The sequence below is a fragment of the Centruroides vittatus genome, unplaced genomic scaffold (assembly GCF_030686945.1).
Source record: "Centruroides vittatus isolate TY-2023 unplaced genomic scaffold, ASM3068694v2 contig_926, whole genome shotgun sequence".
NCBI lineage: Eukaryota > Metazoa > Arthropoda > Arachnida > Scorpiones > Buthidae > Centruroides > Centruroides vittatus.
Window position 1 is genome coordinate 2169618 of NW_027122612.1, and position 23254 is coordinate 2192871.

The window sequence follows — 23254 nt, forward strand, 5'->3', positions numbered from 1 at the left end:
TATTATATAATACTGTAATACTATCCAAGGATGCTGCAAGGAGATGCACTTCCATTTTTGTGTTTGAGCTAGGGATACAAATGATAGGAAAAAATAGAACATAATTAGAACTGTAGTTTCATTCATTTCAATTACTTTGTTGAATTAATCATTCCATTGTGCACTGATGCACCACCCTAAAATAAGTCTTGATGGCACCACTAGAACTATGGTGAATTTTACAGAAGTAAATTTGTAACTTTGTCATTAAAAGTAAGTTGTCAATAAAGATTTTCTGAATGTTTGCTATAGCAGATTATCTATTTTATATATAATATCTATTTTTCATATTGTTTTTATCTACAGCAATTTAAAAATGAATAGTGTTTCTTGCAACACATTCTTTATATAATACAGTATATCTACATTATCAATGTTTTTATTTGCATAAAATTAATGAAAATTTATCATCCACTCCTTGTTTCTCAATGATGATAATGACTATTCCTAATCTAACAGTCTACAATTCTTTTTTTCTAGAAATATATATCTTAATATGAAAAAAATGCTGCTGAACAAAATACTTTATAAAAGAAAAACAATTTAGAATTTTAAATCTGCTCTTAATTAAAACACAAAAAAATCCACTGAAATATGCATATTTCAAAATCATAATATCTAAGATAGTAATAAGTACACTGTCAGAAATTTGTTGCTACAAAAATACAATAAATACTTGTAAACAGATAAAATGAATTGGTTTGCTAAACCAGTAATTCTAGATATAAAAATTTAATTTTTAAACTGTATTTATTTTCCTTTACTATAAAAAACCCTATTTTATCACCAATACAATAAACAAGAAGCTTCAGGGAAATTTTAATTTTGATCTGAAAAACAGTTTAGACAATTTATTTTGAAAATCTTTCAATGTTTCTGCATAATTAATTTTTAATTAAAAAACAAACAATTTGAAAAAAATACTTAAAATCTCTTGATATTTGACTTAAAATTCTATAATTTATGATATTTAATTTATTCAATGTTACAAAATACTATAGACAAAATATTAATGAGTTTTTAAGTGAACAAATTCCATTACTTTTTAAATGAACAAAATAAATATAAATACTGTATTTATTTTGCAAGTAGAGTTTCAAATTTTTTATATAATTACATACAAAATACATAAAAGTGACATTATTGAAATTATGATTTAAAACTACATTTTTTATTTTGTCACCATCTCAATGTGTTTTAGATTTTGTCTAAATTGTAGCATGAAAATGTTTGATGACAGAACAATAAAAATGTTTCTTTTTATCATCATCAATACATTTGATTTTTTTTAATAACAGCATAAAATTTTTTAATAATCACTGATATTTTAACAAATGTAAATTGATTAATAATTGGATGTTTCATAATTTTTGTTATAATTAAGGTCCGGATTTTTGGGTGCATTTTTAGAATGGATTGGGTGCTCGTTTGGATGCTTTTTTCCCCGTTTTGGGTGCTAGTTTGGGTGCTTTTAAATGCTGTATTAAGACAAAAACCAAAAAGAAGTATTATATTTACAAACTACATAATCGTTTATTGCAATTTAGACATAAAGATGAACATTGCGATTTACAACAGTAACCATTTCAATGTTCTTAAAAGTGAAGTTTTCTTGTTTGAAGGATAGAATGTCTTTATATAAGGAAAAAGATTTTTCTACATCGACTGAGACTAAGGGGGCATGTTTCATTTATACTTGGAATTCTAGTTCAGTGCAATCTAAAATATTTTTCAAATCAGGATTTTGATAAACTAGATCTGAGTTTGTCCAGGGCAAAACCATCCAGTACATCAAGTGCCTGACTTAAACATTCTACTGATCCAGCATTTCAGTTCCACGTCTTTCCAGCTTGTTGATTTTATCCACCAATAACTTGTACGAATGCACGGAGTAGAGCTCTGTGGTCACTACTGGATCAGTGACCAGTTTCTTGATGCTGTTGATGACTACAGAATCGCCAGGAAGAAGTTTGTTGATAAATGCATTAATTTTCTCGAAATCCTTGCAGTAGAATACTACACTGTTTATCCAAGACTCCCAGCAGTGATCACTGGACTGGCTGGTAGTGGCAGTCCAGTTATGCCTTGGTACAAGCATTCCTGACTAGGGCACTTGAGAAGAATCATTTTCATTTTGGAAATGAAGTAATGGCCTTGCTATATTCTACATGAATACGTTCACATAGTTGGTGTAGTGAATGGGCAAGACAAGTCACATGCTTTAGGTTATTGTAAATACACTTCAAATTTGAGAATGCTGACAACATATAAGATGCGTGATCAGTAACGACAAGCTAAATCTTTTCTTACTGGACACCATTTGGCCACAACTTGATGCAAACATTGCTGAAACTTTCAATGATGAAACCTTCTGCCAATGATGAAATTGAAACTTTCAGCCTTTAAGTCATTTCTTATGACTTAAAGGCTGGATTGTTTACCTTATATAAGAGTATATTTACCTGCAGAAGAACAGTCGTTAAATCTGCATAAAACGTATTATTAGCCTTCTGAGATTCTTCTCCTTTTTGAAATGAGGCCCCTATAAATGTCTGCTCGAAATTCGTCCTTTTTTGTTTGCCTTCTCTATGCTTTTCCAAACTCATATGTCACCTGATTTTCATTTCTTGGTATTTTACATTAACCGAAATCATATAATTGCAAATGGAACAACGAAGAACTTTTACGTCTGTGCATCTTTAAATTTATTTGCTAAAATGTTCAGTTTAGATATGGACAATTTTGCCATTTTCTCATGTCTTTGACACTGAATAAAAGAAATTGGAACTGTTGCGCTCACAAGTCAGAGTAAGGTGACAGATCGACCTTATATAATCATCGATAGCTGTTGGCCAACCAATCAGTGACTATGCTAGTCGTAGCTCTATTCAAAGTCCACCACATCACATGATGTGGCCACCAACAGTCTCTTCCTTGAAACACATACAATACCAATTCAAAATTTAACCGATCGTGTTCCTCAACGATCTCTCCTCGGCGTCCGTTACCAATTCAAATCGACAAATCATGTTCCTTACATGATATTACCATGACAGTGACCTCAATACAGAATATTCTAGACTGTTCTTTTCTTAGAAAAGAAAACACATTTTGCAATTTTTAGTGAATCTGTTTTCTGTTTACATTCTTAGAACAACCCTAAGGCTTAGTTCTTTAGTCCAGAAAATTCTGCTTTACCCCTTTTTTCTCAACAAAAGAAGAGAGTAAGCAAATTATCATATTTTTTTCTTCAGTATACATGGTCCGATTTAATGAATTTATTTTTCCCTCCACAAATGAATGAATAAAAACCACCAAAAAAAAAAAAAAAAAGAAAAATAAAATAATTGTCAACATATATGTTGAAAATGTAAAAAAGGGGGAATCTGGGTGCAAAATATTTAGTAGTTTGGGCGCTAGTCACTGTTTTGGAGGCAGGTTTGCATTTTGGGTGCTAAACAATTTGGCAAAGATTTGGCCTACTGCACTAAAACAAACTTAGTTTGTCTTTTTACACTCAGCCCCTTTCAAAAACCGAGTGAATGTGGCACCCAAAAATCCGGACCTTAGTTATAATTAGGTAAATCACTGGTCTTGCTATTATTATGTTATTTTAATATAAATACCATTAAAAACTATTTATTGATCAAGAAATACATTAAACTCCAAACTATGGAAAAACACATTGTTTTCAATTTTGGCAGTAAAGTACTTTGATAGTTTTCATAACAAATAGTGCATAAAATTTTATAAAATAAACCAAATGAAATTTCTGAAGGAAGAAATTTTTAAAATGTTATTTTTAATAATATAAAACTTTAAATAGGATGTTTTAATTATATCCTTATTCAAGTTTTTCAATTTAATAATGCTTATTATAACTTCAACATACAACTTATAAAACTAAAATAATATTGTAATACTCAAAGTTAGAAATGAATTTAATCAAATTAAAAACAGGAAAAATCATAAAAATTCAAATCATTTTATATAATGCCGATTCTGGTTAGTAGAACAATTGATTAATTGGGGAATAAGTTGAAATAAATCTTGAAAAGACTAAAAACAAATCAAGAAAATAATCATAATTTGATTATTTGGAACATTATGCTGTTTGTGATATCAACTGCTAGATGACATGCTTGTGTTGTGTGGCATAGAGATCATTAGTGAAAAAATCGTTGCTGTCACTTAGTATGGTGATTATTTTTGAAAATGATTTTGTACAATTTCAGAACTCTTACCAAAATGCTGTGGAGAGATTTAACACTGGTGAATGAAACTGCTTTAATTAAACAGATCAAAAACTAACCATAGCTGGCTGCTGGATATAACTGGAATACCAAAATTATAATCACATATATAATACAATAACAAGATATACTGTGACAGAAATGGATATTACACTAAAAGAACATTCCAAAAACAAAACACAAAGGCAAGAATCCACAATGAAGAAATCAATGATTTCATGTTGATTGACTGAGGATTCTCAACACACTTAACTTGGTAAAATGAGTATGTCAGTGGTAAAGATGAGGGTTAATGTTACCTTAGGTATACAAAATGGTGACTCGTCTCTGACTCCAGCATACAGAAGCGAGGAAACAGTGGGGACGCACGTTTTCTAAACCTAACCTATTCTAATAATTTAGTTGCTGATAATTACGATAATTTATTAGAATAGGTTAGGTTTAGAAAACGTGCGTCCCCACTGTTTCCTCACTTCTGTATGCTGGAGTCAGAGATGAGCTGCCATTTTGTATACCTAGGGTAACATTAACCAAGATGAGAATTAAGGAGTTGACTGAAAAGTTTGATCACAAAACTTTTAAAGCAACAGATAGATTTGTATTGAGACAACAAACCAAGTATGACATTAAATTTATTAAGCATACAGAAAGAAAGACAACAGTGAAATTGCTGCAGAATGAAAATTCATAAACTGGCCAACTTGCTTCAAAAATTTGTGCAGATGACATTGTAATGACAAAAAACAGAAATTTTGTGCAAAACTGCATAATACATTTAATGATGTATTTAGAAAGATATAGCATAAACCCCAGATTTTTCCAGCAGGCCAACATTATCCATGTTGTTACATAAAAGTCTAGAATGTAGATTGGGGATTAATGGGACAATAAACCTGAATTTATTTAAATAGTTTAAAAACTTCCATCAAGAATTTGTCTCCCAGCATCATGACTTTGGTGCAATTCAATATATATGAGAATAATAAAAAATTTAAAGACATTGTATTGCAGAAAATTGATAAACACCATACTTAAAGCAAATGAAATGACTAAAGTTTGATACATATCTTAAATTGAAATTGTTTTAGTATAAATATTTTTTCTGATCTATATCATTTGTTCCAGAATTTATTTAAATATTTTTGTTAATAACACACAACAGTTTATTTTTATTACACATATTCTTAGCCCGTTGTATAAACTTTGCATAATTGGGATTAGGACAAAGTATTCTAATTCTGTTCTCTCTCAATTAACCAGAATCTACTGTATTAGGGAAATAAATAGAAATATTCAAAATTTACAAAATGTACTTTCCAGGGTACTGATGAACTGATATAAATTGTGTACTGAAATAAATTTAACAGTCTAAATTTACATCAGTTTAAGTTGAGGCCTAGGCAAGACAAAATTTATTTATAAATATTATTATTATTATCTCTATTAACCTAATAATATTAATATAATGGGGAAAAGCAATTTATATGTATGTGTATTTTGTGTAACAAAATACACATATACATTGTTAAAAAATTTGTGTTTTTTATGTATAACAATATTATTAACTGAAGAGGAAATTTGAGTTCCTTAGTTAATATTTATAGTAATAATGGTAATTTTTAATGATAGAATTTTATTGTAACCAAATTTCAATAAATGGCTTAAAGTATTTGGTTGCTGGTTTAGGATAAGCCCTAACATATTGTTTACAACCATTTTGTTCATGTAAAAAGAAATGTGATAAATAATGTTTATAATTATATTTAGTTAGTTACATTATTTTCCATTTTGTTTTACTTACATTGTTTTGGGAGTTGTATTGTGTTAGATCACAACTGCTGTCTCAACAATTCACAGTTTCAACAATTATGAACTTCATTTGCATAATCTCATAATAAAATTTGGGTAATAAATTGTATCTCACTTATGACATATAATTGAAATAAAAATTATTCTTTTATTACTTATATTATTTAACTTATTTTTCATTTTATTTATTTTGAGTGTTATGTTAAACCTTCATTGTTCTCATCCTTTCCCAGTTAGACCTTCTTTGTATAATTTCACAATAATAGTTGAATTATGAATGAAATTGCATCAGGATTTAAATATGCCTAAAATATTAAATAATATGCTATTTATAATTTTTGAAACAAGTTATTTATAGAGGCAAGGTAAGAAAAATTTTAGTTTTTGTAAACATGTTCAGCATGCAAATCAGTAATGTATAAAAGGTCATTGTCAAACTGGCACAGCAAGCTAGCTTTAACTGTTGTTGTTTGGTGTGTAGCTGCTGAACTGTAAATAATGGGTGCTGCTAGGTGTTTTTCTTCTAGTTCTTTTCCTGAGATAAATTATCCAAAATCTCAAGATGTTTAATTTGTGCCAAACTACACCAAAACACTGATAAAAGTAAAATCCTAATAAAAGAATTTAATGTTTTCTTTTCTATAATTAAAAACAAATCTGGTACTGACTGGAAAACAATTATTAATTAAAAACTTGTCACCAGAGTTAGGTTTTAATTAAAAGATATCATGTTGCAAAGTCTGCTTTGTTTGTGAAACTCAATTATTTCAACTATAAAATTTTGAAACATCTAAATCTACATTTGCATGAATTTAGTATTTGACATTTACAAGATTAATTATACATTGAATTATAAAATTGTTTGTTGTAAAGCACTTTGTAATATTAGCATTATAATAAACCCATCAGTCCAACATGCAAGAGTTATTGAAGATATATAAATGCTGACATATTTCTTGCATCAATTCAATGATAGCAATGCCCATCATGTGGACATCCTTATTTGAGGCCTTTAATGATTTTCCCACTGGTTTAAATCATCATGTTAATGGCTAACCAGACAATTATACAATATTTAAAAATTGACATTTGAATTTTTATTACTTTTGAGTATTAGCATTAGCTTAAAGCACCAAAATCAGGTTGTTAACATTGTTTTCATCAAATTTTTGCTGGAGTTTAAATATGAAAAAACATATATGAATTTAATAAAATAAATAATAAAGCACTGTTTATTGGTGTTTCTGTATAAAGAACATCCAATTTAATAAATGATTTCATGTTTAATTAAACACATTTTTTATGTAATAATGTTAAAACTGCATATAAATTTTATCCCATATTTTCTTAAAATTTCTTTGAAAGTTAATCTTCATAAATTTGTATATTGAATAAATAAATAATGCGTGGATTAATGAAAAATATAGCCAGGTTTAAAGTTTCTTGTACTACACGTAATAAGATGATACTTGATTTACTTTTGTCCTTGACACATTCACGGCCCAATTGTTAGATCCCAAACAATCAAGAGGAAGAAACCAGGGGGCTGTCCATAAATTACGTCTGCATTTTTCTTGAAATTTTTACTCCCCCTGCTCCCTTTGTCCAAGTTTCTATAACCCCTCCCCTTGTTTGGACATCCAACAAAACTCAACCCCCTCAAAACCTTTATTACTTTATGAATAATAAAATGTATAAAATTTAAAGAAATAAAATGGATGCCCATTGAAGTTCAACACCCCTTGTGTGACTTTGTCTGGCTTGTTGTAACCCCCTCCCTTCCGGTATGGGCGTCATTTATGGACAGCCTATAGGATATTTTTCTGGGTCTGTAATCGTTCCCATGCTATAAATGCTGTTAGTGAAACAGTATTTATTTAACGAAAAATAAAATTTTAATAATAATAAAAAAACAGCTTCTCTTAAAGAAACAACATATTATATTTATTCAAAAATGTCAAAAGGGGCTCAGTACAAACTCTCAACAGGGTTGACAAATAGGGTTGTCAACTCTCCTGAAATAAGGCATATTCTTCCTGTATTTAACACGATCATTAGCTTTTAGGTTATATATTGAAACAGACTAAAGAATAGGCAATGGTCCTTTAATATTGCTAAGAGTAAAAAAATAATGTCAAATCTAAAAATTTTACCTACAGAATGAAGATCTTCTGGAACAAAGTCTTTGTGATTTGAAAAGCTTAGTGCTGAAGGTGTGAAAGATAAAAAAATTTTATTTTTTAATTTAGGATTCTTCTAAATGTGTACTGATAATGAAAAGTAGTTGATGTAAAAATAAAGCTTTCACATGAAAATAAATTTCCATAATGTTTTGTTTTCAAATTTTCTCAATATGTAATATTTATTGAAACAGTTGTAATAATTTACAATGATTTCATTGCATTATGAAATTGTAACCATCTTTCAGAATTTTATAAGCAATACAATAAATGCAGTAAGTAGTAAGATACAGATTTTATATCACATAATTGGATGGAGGACAAATGAATTGCTTCACTCAATATCTTCAAAATTTGATTAAGATGGTTCTAATTCACCTGAATAAACATTCTCTCTTTCACACACTATAATGAGATAAAAAAATAAATAAAATATGTAAGCATTTGTCGGGTATCAACAAAAGTTTCTTGAAACCACATTCAGACAGGAAAAAATATTTTATATTTTTTACAATAATATAATTTTTTTGTTTTCAAATATTCTTATATGAACATAGTATGGATAAATATGAGTATAAATAGTAAAATTTTATTCATAAATAAAAAAATAATAAAAATATTATTAAAATATAAACTTAATATAAGCAATTAACAAAAGTTATAAAATGATCTAAATGTTTTTTTAAATGGCTAGATGCAATAATTTCTAAAATTATATATTCTTCATTTTTAATACGTGAGCTGATACATTAAACATAAATTTAAAAGATTAATATTTACCTGTTTGAAAATGTTTTATCAGAATATTTTATTATCTACAGTAAAATACAGGGTGTATCAGTATAGCGGTTACAAACTTTCAGGAGAGATAGAGGACACCTAGACGATGGGAAATCACATAGCAATGCATGGTTGGAAACGCTTTCCTGGCACAGTAGTGACAACACAAAACACAAGAAAGGAAGGACACAAACAGGGTGAGAAAACATGTTTATTATTCTTAGTACAGCAAAAATGCTGGGACATCTTTGGCTGGTGTAGCAACAACTATTGCATACACCAGTCAAAAACGTCCCAGCATTTTTGCTGTACTAAGAATAATAAACATGTTTTCTCACCCTGTTTGTGTCTGTCCTTTCTTGTGTTTTTTGTCGTCAGTACTGCGCCAGGAAAGTGTTTCCAACCATGCACTGCTATGTGATTTCCCATCGTTTAGGTGTACTCTATCTCTCCTGAAAGTTTGTAACTGCTGTACTGATACACCCTGTATATTAAACGTGACAAAAATTTTCCTGTCTACATGAGGCCTTATTAATGTAGAAATAAACAATTTCATTTTGAAATTTTTATAAAGTATTTATAAACGAATTATTTCAACATTATCTCAATTTTTATAATTTTATGATCATAAATCCAACAATATTTATATTTTATAAAAGTTAATAAATATTTACTGAATAAAAAATCTGATGTTAATTTTAACAAGTGATAGCTCAAAATTTAATTTTTGATAACAGATTATGTTATATCTAATAACTTACATTATTAATATAATTTTATATGATACAAAATTGAAATAAAGAAAAGAGGGAAAATCATTTCCATTTATAAAAGTTATACTAGTTTGTACGTAGACAAGTAGTTTATAAGTAAGTTAAAATTTTTTATTCTTATTACTGGTAACAAGCATTTTATATAAACCAAAATACATTCCTGAATTCCAAAGATTGTTTAATTCATCATTGAATAGCAAAAACAACATAAAAAATTAAATAAAATTAGCAATATGATTAGTAAATTCATGTTTATTAATCAATAAGAATAGTTTATAAAAAATACAATGTGGCAGATTTAATACTACTTGTTGGCTTTAGCTTAAAAACAAGCTTTAAAAACAATAAAACTAAAAATCTAAAATTTTTTTGGCAATATTTGTAGAATATTCACATGAGTTGTATACTTTGTTTTTGAAAAATAAATGATTGTTTTTCTGTTCTGAGTAACCTTGGTGTCTCTGATAAAACGCAGATAAGGAGGAAAAAATAAAATCAACAATTTTAGATTCAGTCTTTTTTGTTTTTAAATCTTGTTTTTAAGCTAAAACCAACAAGCAATAAAAATAACTTTATTTGTTAAAAATTCTGTTAATATCATTAGCTAAACATGATGCGTATAAAGTAAATTGCATTTTTCAACAGTAAAAAGTATTTCATACAAATATAGTCTATGTAATACATTAAAATGTTTCTCATAAATTAAGATTTAATTAAAACCAGAAAAGGTTTAGGTATAATAAAACAAATATTTTCCACTGTCAACAACAAGTGTAGGAAACAAGTTTTACAACTTGATATAAAATATTAAAAAAGTTTATTCGAATTCAGAAAAATGACAACTGGAGTATGGTCATAAAAAATTGTTTTAATTTATTTATTTATTAAATTTAATTAATCCATGATTCATGTATGAATTATGTGATATTTAATCAATAGTTTTTATAAACATTTCTAATTTAAGACTTGAATTTGTAATTATACACTAAATAAAAATTTGATTATATATGTTATTTAAAAATGATAAAAATACATTGATAACTTTCAATTTTCTAATTGTTAGGTCTTTTGATTTTAAAGCTTGATATAATTAATAAATTACAATTAAATGCTAATACATACAATTTCAATGCTCTAAGTATCCATGTATTTGCATGCACTTATCACTTACATTTTTATTAAGCTTTAATTCAAAATCAAGGTAAAAATTAGCATCATATTATTTTATTCCTTCATATTACTGTTAAGTTCAAATTAATACGACTTAGGCTACAGTTTTTTTAATCATTGAAATCTATTCTACTGTAACACATTTTCATAGAAAGTTTGTCACAATTAGACATATCCTATTAAATTTTTAGAATTATCTACTAATGTTTATAAAAGTTTCTTTATTCTGAAATGAAACAAGTTTTTATATATTATATGTTAGTTCAAAAATTCAGAACAACAGATACTCAAATTTAAAATAAATTCATTAAAATATCTAATTTGTGTTTAGATACAATAATTTAATTTTTATACAAACACAAAGATCTAATCTTATAAAAGATGACAAGATTATATTATATGGCAATTAAATTTTATGCTCTTTATACTATATTAGATAACAATGGATTTCTACATATTTCCAAATTAAACATTTATTATTTGTTCTTTATCATTCCATGATATAACTTTATTATTCAAACATAAATGTCAAAACTTCAAAATGTAATATGAAGAATTATATATTTTCATACAACTTTAATTCATTTAACATCTTAATAATTATACATCAAAGAACTAACACATAGCTCATGGGCAATAAATTAAATACAGATAAAATAAATTATGGAAGAATAATAGCATTAGTATTGATGAAGCATATTTCATTAAAATTCAGAATATTAACATAATTTCAAATGTTAGCTAAACCAAATTACTGGTTCTGCAGACATTTTTTCTGGTAATCCTCCTTTTATAGAAAAATTTGGTGCAATATAGTTATGAAATATAAAAATATAACTATTTTATATTTCATACCCTTACTGAATTGTTTTTCAAATATAAAAAAAATAATTAACTATTTTAAATTATTTTTAAAGTATTTTTTGGTTTTACATCACATTATATATATATAATGTTTTAATATATAATGTTGATTATTATGACAATTAATGTTACAATTTTTAATCATATTTTTAATTTATTTAATTTAAAATATATGCTCTCTACCTCAAATTAGTAGTGGCTTGTCCCTGTACATCATACTTTTCCTTTATCAACAGAGTCATGCCAATCATCTATGCAACACTTTTTGAGAGAAAATTTTTTAATTGAAATAACATGACTTCTTGTTTGTATCAGAAGTTAGTATGTAGTTAATCAGGTCTTCCTGTCCCTAAGATTTCCACAACTGGTCTCGGATTCAAATATCTAACTCCGTTCTTGAGATTAAGCAAAGACGGGTGGATGGACGACAGTGGGAATTTATAGGTCTACAATTTTTTTCAAATTGCAGCCCAGTGAAATTTAAAACAGATTTTAGACAGCATTAATTTTTGTTTTCATACAACATGCAACATGAAGAGAATATTTTCATCCTTCTTCTTTGCCATATCTCTACATTTTTTAAAATACAGTATTTAAATACTGTAATTTGGTAGATAAATGGTTAATAAAAACAATTATAAAAATTATAATTATTAAAAGTTTAATAATTAAAGGTCCTACACACAAAATACTATATTTGAAAGAATATACAGGATGATGATATATAAACTACACTGGTTTTGTACAGACGTGTGTACCAAACCAGTGTAGTTTATATTGCACAATTCAGTTTTAAAATTTTTTGAAATGGTGTCATTACTATTACCAGCTTTAATATATAGTATCAATATTAGAGGATAAATATATAATATACACATATATATATTTATTCTTGTACCAGAAATATATCTTTTCCTTTTTTAAAGAAAAATATCCTCGAACTAAGATTTTCAATTGCTCAAATAATCAAACATTAGCGAGATTGAGGCCAAAGTTTTAAACACAAAAACGTGTACGTCGGACGTACACGTTTTCACGTTTAAAACTTCAGCCTCAACCTCACTATTAAATCGTGAATAAAACTTGTAGTTTTATTTAAAGATAATAGATATTTGTAAAATAAATTATCAAATATTGCATTAATTTTAGCAAATATCATAAAACTTAGTTTTTCTAAAACAAGCTAAATTAAAAAATTAAAAAAAAAACAAATTTTAAAATTTGCATGTAAATTGTTAAACTTATCAACAGTTAAAATAAATTTCATAAACACTTCAATCAAGTGTTTACTATATCATTCCAGTCCAATAAGTGGTGTTTTAATTTTCATAAATTTTATTTTATTTATTATGAGATATTCTATTTTTAACATTAACTATTCTCATTAACTTTTCTTCATACATTTTGAATTAAGTTTATTCTTTAATTTTTTTTTTAAATTATAAGTCAATTAATTTGATAAATGTATATTTAAAACACAACTATCACCATCAAAATTTTAAGGCAGTGTTTTAGATTAAAAATAAATCTCTTAATTTATTAAATTCACATTTCAATAATAAATTTAATAAAGATATTCAAGTAAAAATCTGATATTTAAACTGATCTTTTTTAATTTCAAGAATAATTTTTTTTTTTTAAATCAGAGATAACAGATTTAACACTTTTATTTGAAAATTCTTTTAAAGAAAATTCATTAATAAACAAAAAAATTATTACCGATTTCATATTTTATAATTTAAAACGTATTTGCAAATTTATAGTACGTTGTATAAGACATTATATTTATTCTATCTTTGTGATTTCCTTCCTTTTCTCATAAATGTGTTTAACATTTGGCCTTGTCATAAATAGAACATAATAATCCAATTTAAAAGTAATAATTAATTAATTTAAGAACCACTTTGTTACATTTGTAATTTAAAAACATTAGAATATTTCCTTCACTAAATCATTAACTAATTTAAATATTATTTTTGAACAATTGACAATAATGTAAGTAATCAAAACAATAACTTTATTTTAATAAAGGAATAATTTAATGAATGATTGCTAAAGATATTATTGTTTAGAAACTCTAATGATTAAATTATGACAAATGTTATTAGTAATATAAGATAATAGAATTATCTACTTTCATTTGCAGTATATAAAGTATAGAAAAAGAACAGAAAAGAATTTAATCCTTAAAACAAACTTAAATAAAATCAATATATCAAATAATAAAATTTAGAATCATTTAAGAACATTTTATAATAGTAATTATAATATTACATTCAAATTCATAATTATATTTATATCATGAAATTGTATATTTTGTAATGAAATGTAAAAGTGTATTCTGTTGATATAAATATTTACAAAGATCAACAACTGCCAAATTATCGGGCTAGCAAATGGCTATAGTAATATTAATAATTATATTAACTTCCGAATTATTAATATTAATAATTCGGCAGTTGTTGATCTTTATATGTAACGGGTTAGTTGTTGTTTATTCTGTTGATATAAATATTTACAGTCAACTGTCAAATTTTAAATCTATATACTGTATTTTATATACAACATATATAATTATAAGTCAGATTGTGGGTAAATATACATATTTACCCACACATCTGACATTTTAAAAGATATTAAAACTAATTATTAAATTTTATATATGCTAACATTTTTGAATTAGGCCCTATTTTGGAAAATTTTTATTACTAGAATAATCTTCAACATTAATTTGTGTAAGGTAACTTAACAGCAATGCAAAAAAATGCTCCAAATATTCTCTCTCTATATATATATTTAAATATAAATCCAAATATCATGTGCTGAGAAGTACAAACTAAAGTTTTGTTTGTTTTAGGTATTCAAACTTAAAAATTGGCCAAGAGAAATCCATCATTTATGCTGATCATTTTAAGTAATTTAATTGGCCCATTCAAACGGAACACGAAAAATAACATAACATAACTTGAAGATATGAATTACAATGAATGAACAATCGATCTTCTGGTATAGGCAAATGCATCAAAATAAAATTTGTAATAAGTTTTGCTTGTTTTTTTTTAACTTTTTCAATATGAAACAGGTCATTCAATTCGGCTGAAAGTTTATTAAAGATATAAAAGTCTTCCATCACATGAGCTATTAATAGATTATTACAATCAATAAAACATCGTCTACGATAAAGGCTAGATTTAAAATCGTCTGAGCCGAAAGGCAAACAAAACATGAGAGACATTTACATTTTATTTATTTACTTATTTATAATTAATTGCAATAAAGTATAAATAAAACTGCATCGTAAAATAGCCGGAAGATAAATTTCGCTTTCGTGTAGACTATTTTTTTTTTCCCTCTCTCTCTAACTCTGGCATTTTCTATTATTGGATTATTTTACATTCGAAGACCGCTAATTCATCAAAATTAACAGTTAAAATTCGTTTCAAATTAAATAACTTCATAGAGATGCAAGCAATTTAAATAGTTAGAAGTAAGTAAATAAATAAAATCTACTGGCCAAAATTAACGGCTCGCTTGCTAAATGTTTGTGATTATTTCCGCGATTTCTTTTAAAAGGAAAAGTGAAGTTTATACATAAAGATTTTTAATTTAAAATATTTTATATAAAGAATTTGTTAAATTAATAATCTACTCAACAATTTTATATCAATTTATTCAACAAAACACGAAAACGTTTCCTTTTCCTTTTTTTTAAAAAAAATAATTCTAATAATTTATAAGTTTTATTTATTTATCTAGAAATTATCAATTTAAAAAACTAATTTGTCATAATTACAATCGGAACTTGGACGGGTCGTAAAAGATGTAATTTACATCATTTATTAATAGCAGAAACGAAAAAAATATTCATTAGGAATATTAAAACAACACTTCAGCAGCCCTTTCAAATAAATAACTAATTTTACAAAAATAAATATAACAACTATATAAAAGTAACAATGTATTTTGTTTACGTTATTTACTGAGATTACCTGAAATTCGGCAAAATGATGAAAATTATATTCGATGTATTTCGAAAAAATTTCTGCTAGATAAACAAGAGTATTTTTTCCCTAGGACATTTTCAAACTTTATAAATTTAGCATATTTTCAAATACTCGATATGCAAACTTGATTTATTGCAAATAAAATATAATAGACTACGTGAAAGCAGAACGTTTCGTAACAAAAATTAAAGTAAATGTGGTCTTTACAACGGCAGTAATACGTAAAGAAAATTAATATTAGCAAATGTTTGCAATGAAATTTTCTAGAGAAAATAATAGATGTTCATATTTAAATATATATAATGTATTAAAATACAGTATTTTTTAATTTAACGAATTTTTATGTCTTCGTATTCATAAATTAATAAATATACCAAAACAACGAACGTTCGAAATGGTGGACCGAATGATCTGTTTTCGATTTCTTTAACTAATTTCTCTGTCCATTAGTTAATTGGTGAATAAGCGATCAGTTTTGCATTCCTATCCATAGTCGAGCTATATTTAGAAGTCCATTTAGTCCTTCAAAATAGTAAAAATTCTCTGGTAATCGAAATATCTTCATGTTAGAGCTGCAAGTGTTCAGACAACTCGAGCAACTTTATCAGAACTGATACAGTGATGTGATTTTATTAAATCGTTTCGCCATTCATAATCGAATATTAAATCGCTGAAGCAATCTTCGCATCGCTTTTCACATTGGTTGGCGACATTCCACATAAACTTTATTCATTAACAATGTCTCGGGACGAAAGAAACTCTTTACCATAATCTTATTTACTATTTCATATTTCCATAAATGCATTGTCATTAAATACGAAACGATTTAAAATTCTATGGAAAAACCGTATTTCTTTTCTTATATTTGATGCTGATATGAAAAATGTTTAGATATATTAAGTAGGCTAAAAATAGCTTAGGCCCTATATATTTATATCAAATCAGATTATACATATTCAAATATTATTTCTGTGTTTCATAGCTAAAATAGTTTATAAGAAAATATATTCCATATTAAAAAGCTTACGTATAGAACATAATAAAAGCGTTGTTAATGGTTTTCATTCACTAATTAAATTAATTTACTTATGATTTATGTTCTTGGCCCTTATTTTACACTAAAAGACGTTTAAACTCATTGGATTATACTGCAGAATACGAAGTTTTAAACTTCTTTAAACTAAAATTCTGAAATCATCGGTTTTCTATTATTTCCATCCATCCATTTAGTCCTTTTTTTTCAAAAAAGAAAAGAAAAAAAAAGAATCATATAATAAAAATTTTAACTTTAAATCATGACTTAAAAAAACATATTTTACTTATCTAAGTTTATATATTTCATACACGCACAGGGCCGTCGAGAGGGAGGAAAGCCGAAGATTTTTCCCCAGGCCCGGAGAAAACTTAGGGGCCTGTAACGGTTTCAACCTTATAAATTAATGTTATTTTTAATTGATAAAGAAACATTCTATATATTTCGTTTGTTAAAAAAAAAAATAAATAAAAAAACTGGCAAGAGGCCCGTTAAAGGCGAAGAGGGAGCAGTGGCGCTTAATAGCTTTAAGGGGCCAGGCAAATTTGAATTAGGGGACCCCACATACAGTGTTGACTTCAGACATTTTTCTTCGAGGGAATTTTTTGAGAGAACAATTTTTTAAAAAATAAAAGATAGGTTTTGGGTCCCCTGTTAGTGGAGCCCGAGGTAATTGCCTTTTTTGCCCGTAGGATAACGCGCTATTGAGAGGGGGTCTCTCTAGCCAGGGCTCCTTAAAGCTCTCCGCAGCCTTGTATACGCATGTATATTTATATTTAATTTCCACTCTGGAAATTTAAATTTATGCATTATAAAATGAAACCTAATTGAAAAAAAAAATCTTCAAAGCTGTTCTATCATTATCATCTTATAATTGTTATTACTGATGAAAATTGTTATTAGATTTAAGTGTATTGTTTTTAAACGTACTGGTTTTTTTTAATTGTACTTCAATTACGCATTTATTAGGGAATTAAGATTACTATACAAAAAATTATAATACAGAGCAATAGGTCTTAAACAGTTTATTATAAGTTAATTAGCAGAAATTATTAATAATAATAATTCAATACACTCAATTGAAACGGTAATTTGATCAGATTAATTTAGTAAATTAGATTATACTTCTAACAAAAGAAATAGATAAATCCTACTTATTTAAACCGTAATTGCACATTTATTTAATTTTAAATCATTATTAATAATTAAATAAAGAATGGATATTTCTAAAGGAGATTTCAACACCACTTTTCTTAATGTATCACAATGTTCAAAATTCTAAGCCTGAAATGATCAATTTAATTAACAGATCCAAGTTAAAGCATTGAATAATTATTAACTGAGTGAACAATCAAAAGTTCAAAGGTTATAATATATGAAACGTTTTCTATATTAAGTTAAAAATTCATTGCAGCTGTATAATGAACATAGTTCCGCAATTAAATTTATATTGAAGGAAATCTATTGTCGGGATAATATTGAAGTAAAAATCAATAAGCTAATTATAAATATGATGTACAGTACTTCGTTTATATTTAACCATTACAAAAATAAACAAATTAATAAGAATAAATTTTTATGGATAATTTATATTATAAAACATGTTAATTCAGAATTATTTTGACAATTGTGATTATTTTAATCATCTGTTAGATAATTCTGAGGTGAGGTTAGCATCATAAAAATTGTCATGCTAAAATCATTATATTACGTGTAAATATTTAACAGAATAAAACTAAAATAAATAGAAGAGGATATGATGCGAAATCCATCAAATTACATTTAACATTACATTGGCATTCACACCATTCTCCACAGCTTTAAAAAAATTAATGTGAACCTTTGATTTTGAAGTTAATACAAAAATATATAAATAAGTTATATATTTTTTTTAATTTTAATGCATTAATTATAGAAATTTTTGAAATATTCTCATATTAAATGTTCGAAATTATTACAAGAATAATTAAATCATAACATCTATACTATATATAGATAAATAAATCATAACTTATATATGGTATATTTTTAAGTTGAATAGATTATAAGTAAATAATACATAACGCGCTTGAGTAATTTTTGAAATTTTATTTTTTAAATGCTTCACACACACTATATATTACACTTAATGTTGTAATGTATTTTAAAATACATAATGCTGATATAACGTTATAATGGCCTATTCTTTTAAATGTATACAAACTCATATATTATGTTTATACGTTCTGACCCGAGTCCAATCCATAATAATTGAGTTATTCATGCCTGATCTACATTACATATAGTCAGTTACCCTTATATATCCTTAAATATAGTCAGTTATATCCATTTTGGAAAACCTTCAGTAACTGAAATCTTTGATTTTTGGTTTGAATTACATTAAATATACTATATTTTATGGCTTATTTAAATACCGGTAATACATTTAATAAAATTAATATAAAAACTGAGTTTAATCCGAGTTTTAAATAAAATTTTCAAGCAAAGTCACTCTTCAATCATTTCTGGAAATGAGAAGTTCGTTAAAATTTTTAGTTTTGAGGTTTTAATAAGGTTAAAGGAAAAGTTTGTATTAATGATACTGAAGTAAAAACAAAACAGTCTTCCAAATCTACACCAAATATATTCTGAAATCCATCGCAGCCATGTGCAAGTCCCGTTTTTTGCGCCCTTTTATGAATTGGTGCAAATATCTCACGAATTATTTTTCTAATCACCATCAAAACTCCTTTGAATTAAGTTTAGATGGTATGAACGCTTGACAACGTTGTTATATTCACAGTTATATTCTTCACCGTCCGAGAAACTCGCCACCAGAGTCACTCGTACAGACTTGATCGTGCAATACTTGAAATACATATAAATATGTAATACAAGCGTCAACACTTTGGCCGTTTGAGCTCGCAATTCTGATTTTTCAACGTAATGTTTTGTTCCATTTTTGTCATTTCATAATTTAAATCAGGCACTTAATTAGGAACACCTTTTGCTGTACACACAGGGATGTGGAATTGGAGCCAGGACTTGAGCGGGTCCCTTTAGCCATTTTTTCTGAACAAATGAAACCCTCACAATATATCTTTAAAACTGCTTTTTACTAAAAAAGATTTTATTTCTGTTAGTAAAAATAACATTTTACAGGAGCAGGAACCACTATAGGCCTTTAAGTTTTCTTTGACCCGAGGAAAGTCTGCCGCTCCTCTCCCCTCTCGACGACCTTTGATGCATACCCTAGTAGTAATGACCAGAGATAAGCTGATTCAAAAGATTGGCCTGAAACTTTAGGAGTGTATAAATAGGTTGAAATGGAGCAATTTTCAAACAAGAACCTGTATTCGCTGTCATAATCATGAGTCAGTTAAGCCGTTTAATGTAAACTTTTGGGGACAAGCCTCGTTTCTGAGACCCCAAAATTTGGGACACTGTTAGCCAAAATTCTTGCAGCAGATACCTGCGATATTTGAAAGGGCGCGCTAGAGTTTCTTTCGAAGATGTAATGCCTGCATTGAGTCAATTCGAAGAACTTTTTAACAACACCATTTCGTATGTACTACACACATATTCATGTACAGTACTCCGTTTTGTTATTAAACGTTCGTTCATTGGTATGTTTTATTGTTGTAATGCGATCCGCGGTATAGTTCCTTACATTAGATGGGTTGTACTGATTCAGAATTACGTCAGTAAACACAGGTTCCTATTTCAACCTCTCTGGAGTTTGAATCATCTTATGTACGTACAGTACAGTACATACAGTATACTGTATATATACCGTATGCAGGACTGTCGGTGGCTCCTTCAAAAATAAACCACGTTATATAATTTTTTCAATTTTACTCAAAACAATAAAATAAATTTAAAGATATTTCTTTCATCTACGTATACAAAAAATACAATAATAAAACTATAGAAGTTACATCATATAAATTAAAATATTAGTTTTAAAAAATTCAGAGATAAAAATTAAGAAAAAGTATTAATTAAAAAGAGTTATAAAATTGTTTCTCCGTTCTTTGATTTCAGAAAAATCCTTAATTATATTCTCAAAATAAAATTTTTCACATATTTTATGTTGTATTAACAAGAGATTTGGAAAGAAATCGTGCAGTTTACACAGCATATTTAAAACATTGTAATGAAGTTGCATTGGTTATATCATTGCAACATACGGCATAAAATATTTTAATTTCTTCGTATAAATCATTACCATTTATATCCCAATTATAACCATTCCTCAGTGCTAAATCTAAATCCATACAATGATTAATTCATAAGGTCATCGTCTTTAATATAGGAATATTGTAAAGAAAACCAAGAATGGCACTATGCTCTACAATTTGTTTATATCTTTCTTCTATAGAGATTATTCGTCGATCTACTATTACTAAAAGATAGTTCCTATAGAAATTTATTTTTGTGCATGTAGGCGTTTCTTCAAATAAATGTTTTCGTTTTCTTGGTCTGACTTCTTTGAATACACGAGGAATGTCGCATTTTGTACAAACTTCATTTGCTATTAATTTTAGAAACCATTTTCTCTAAAATCTTTTAAATAATACGTCAATCCCTTTAATAGTGACATTATTAAACTTAAATCGGTGTCAATTTTTTGCACACTTTTATTTATTTACTGCAGATTAATGATCGTACCATATAATCGCTGATAGCACGAATTCAAAATTAATTTCGTATATTTTAATGTCTTTTTATCGAATTTGATGGCAACAAAAAGCTTTCGCGTCATTTTTTTCGTTACAGTTATTAACACTATTATTAAATATTTTAATTATTTTAATTTCTCTGCTATAAATGCCTTAATATAGTGCAGAGAATTATTACGGTTATATATACAATATACATTAGAGTCCCGGAAACTCGACTCTCAATAACTCGACATTCCGTAAAACTTGTGTCATAAGTAATCTAAGGGTGTATATACCTTTCGTTTCAGATGGATCGATCTCTATGATCGAATCAGTCTTTATCACGTGATACAGATGGCTTCTGTCGTGTGTTAGCTGGCGGAAACTATACAAGCAAGATAGAACCGTATTTACTCTGTAAATAAAATTGCTCACAAAACGGTTAAATGGTAGACCTCACGCCATGCATTCTTGCTGTCAACTATAAGCTTAACTGTAATCATGGAGGTCGCCATCTTTAATCTTTTTTATCTGGTCCAAACGATCCTACTCTCCGTTGCGATTAGTTTGATTGAGATCCAGTTGATCCTAGATGACATTTGTGTACACGGATAGGGATTGATCATACTGCTATAGTTCATTTGTATACACGATTTGAACGATCAGAGTAATCTTGGATCAGTTTCATTCCAAAAGTATATGCACCCTAATTTTTATCTCTATAACGTAACACTAGAATCAAAGAAGTTATTGTAATCCACTAACGACTCGTTAATAGCATCAATTCCACACTAACAGAGAATACAGCCCTTTTTTCCAAGATGCCATTGCAAAATGTCACTAACTCGAAAGTAACCACCGAATAATCGATAGTTTTTTAAATTAGGATTTAACTAGAAATAGAAATGGTCTATCAGTACACAATACATTTATGAATTACACATATAATACCTTTACAAAAATTTCTCTATTTAGACTAGCATCATCGCTATCTATAAAAGTCGTCATCTTCTCAGTCCATTAAAGTCTAACTCTCAATCCTGGATTATAAATACTTCCATTAAAGATTTTATTACTTTTATTATATATTTACTAACGAAAAAGCTAGTAAAGATAACATTAATTATAAGGGTTAGTAACCGCTATGAACCCCAAGTTCACAGCTCCCCATCTGTCGATGGTCCTAACACTGTACCGCTATTAGAGCAGGAAAACTGGGGCATTTTCCCGGTCCCGCCCTTAAGAAGTTTAGTTTTTGATTTTTTACGCCATTCTTCCTTTTCACGGGAATTAGACTTAGTGCTCCATAGGAAATACAGTAGAGTCCTGCAAAACTGACTTAACCAATTACCATTCATTTTACTTTTAATAAGTGAACTTTTATTGATTAATAAAGAAATATTCTACGTATTTCATTTATTAAAAAAAGGTCAAAAGGGAGGTCCGCTAAGGACAGAAGGAGCCCGCTGTATCCCTGGGCCTCACGCAAGCGCTTCAGGATCTGAGTGTATGTAGGTCTATATATACATTCTGCAAATTCATATTGCGATATATATTTCGAACTTATACCGATAATTTAATTTGTAAATAGAGTTTTGTTATATATACGAGCATAATTTTAATGTCTTAACTATTGTATATATGCTGTTAAAACTTTTTTCGAATTTTTTATTTGACATATGGTATATGTACAAACTAAATAGTTT

At 27.3% G+C, this 23254-nt stretch overlaps 2 protein-coding genes across 4 annotated transcripts in view; both read right to left on the bottom strand.

The window, feature by feature from the left end:
* The window catches only part of LOC136984671 (uncharacterized), a 31708-nt gene extending 29063 nt beyond the window's left edge, over positions 1-2645 (bottom strand). Inside the window, exons 1-2 of the mRNA XM_067281745.1 lie at positions 2502-2645; positions 2350-2410 (exon numbers count right to left, since the gene is read on the bottom strand). Of these exons, the coding sequence (XP_067137846.1) occupies positions 2350-2410; positions 2502-2645 (205 nt within the window). The remainder of the gene's footprint in view (positions 1-2349; positions 2411-2501) is intronic.
* The window catches only part of LOC136984704 (dnaJ homolog subfamily C member 25 homolog), a 59808-nt gene that overhangs the window by 10066 nt on the left and 26488 nt on the right, over positions 1-23254 (bottom strand). The window contains exon 11 of one of the 3 annotated variants that reach the window (XM_067281797.1): positions 8432-8686. The exons of 1 other annotated variant lie outside the window; for it this stretch is intronic. The gene's annotated coding sequence lies outside the window, so the exon portion shown is untranslated. Of the gene's footprint in view, positions 1-8431; positions 8687-22796; positions 22875-23254 lie in introns of those variants that run through there. One more of the 3 variants, XM_067281799.1, reaches the window with a different exon arrangement.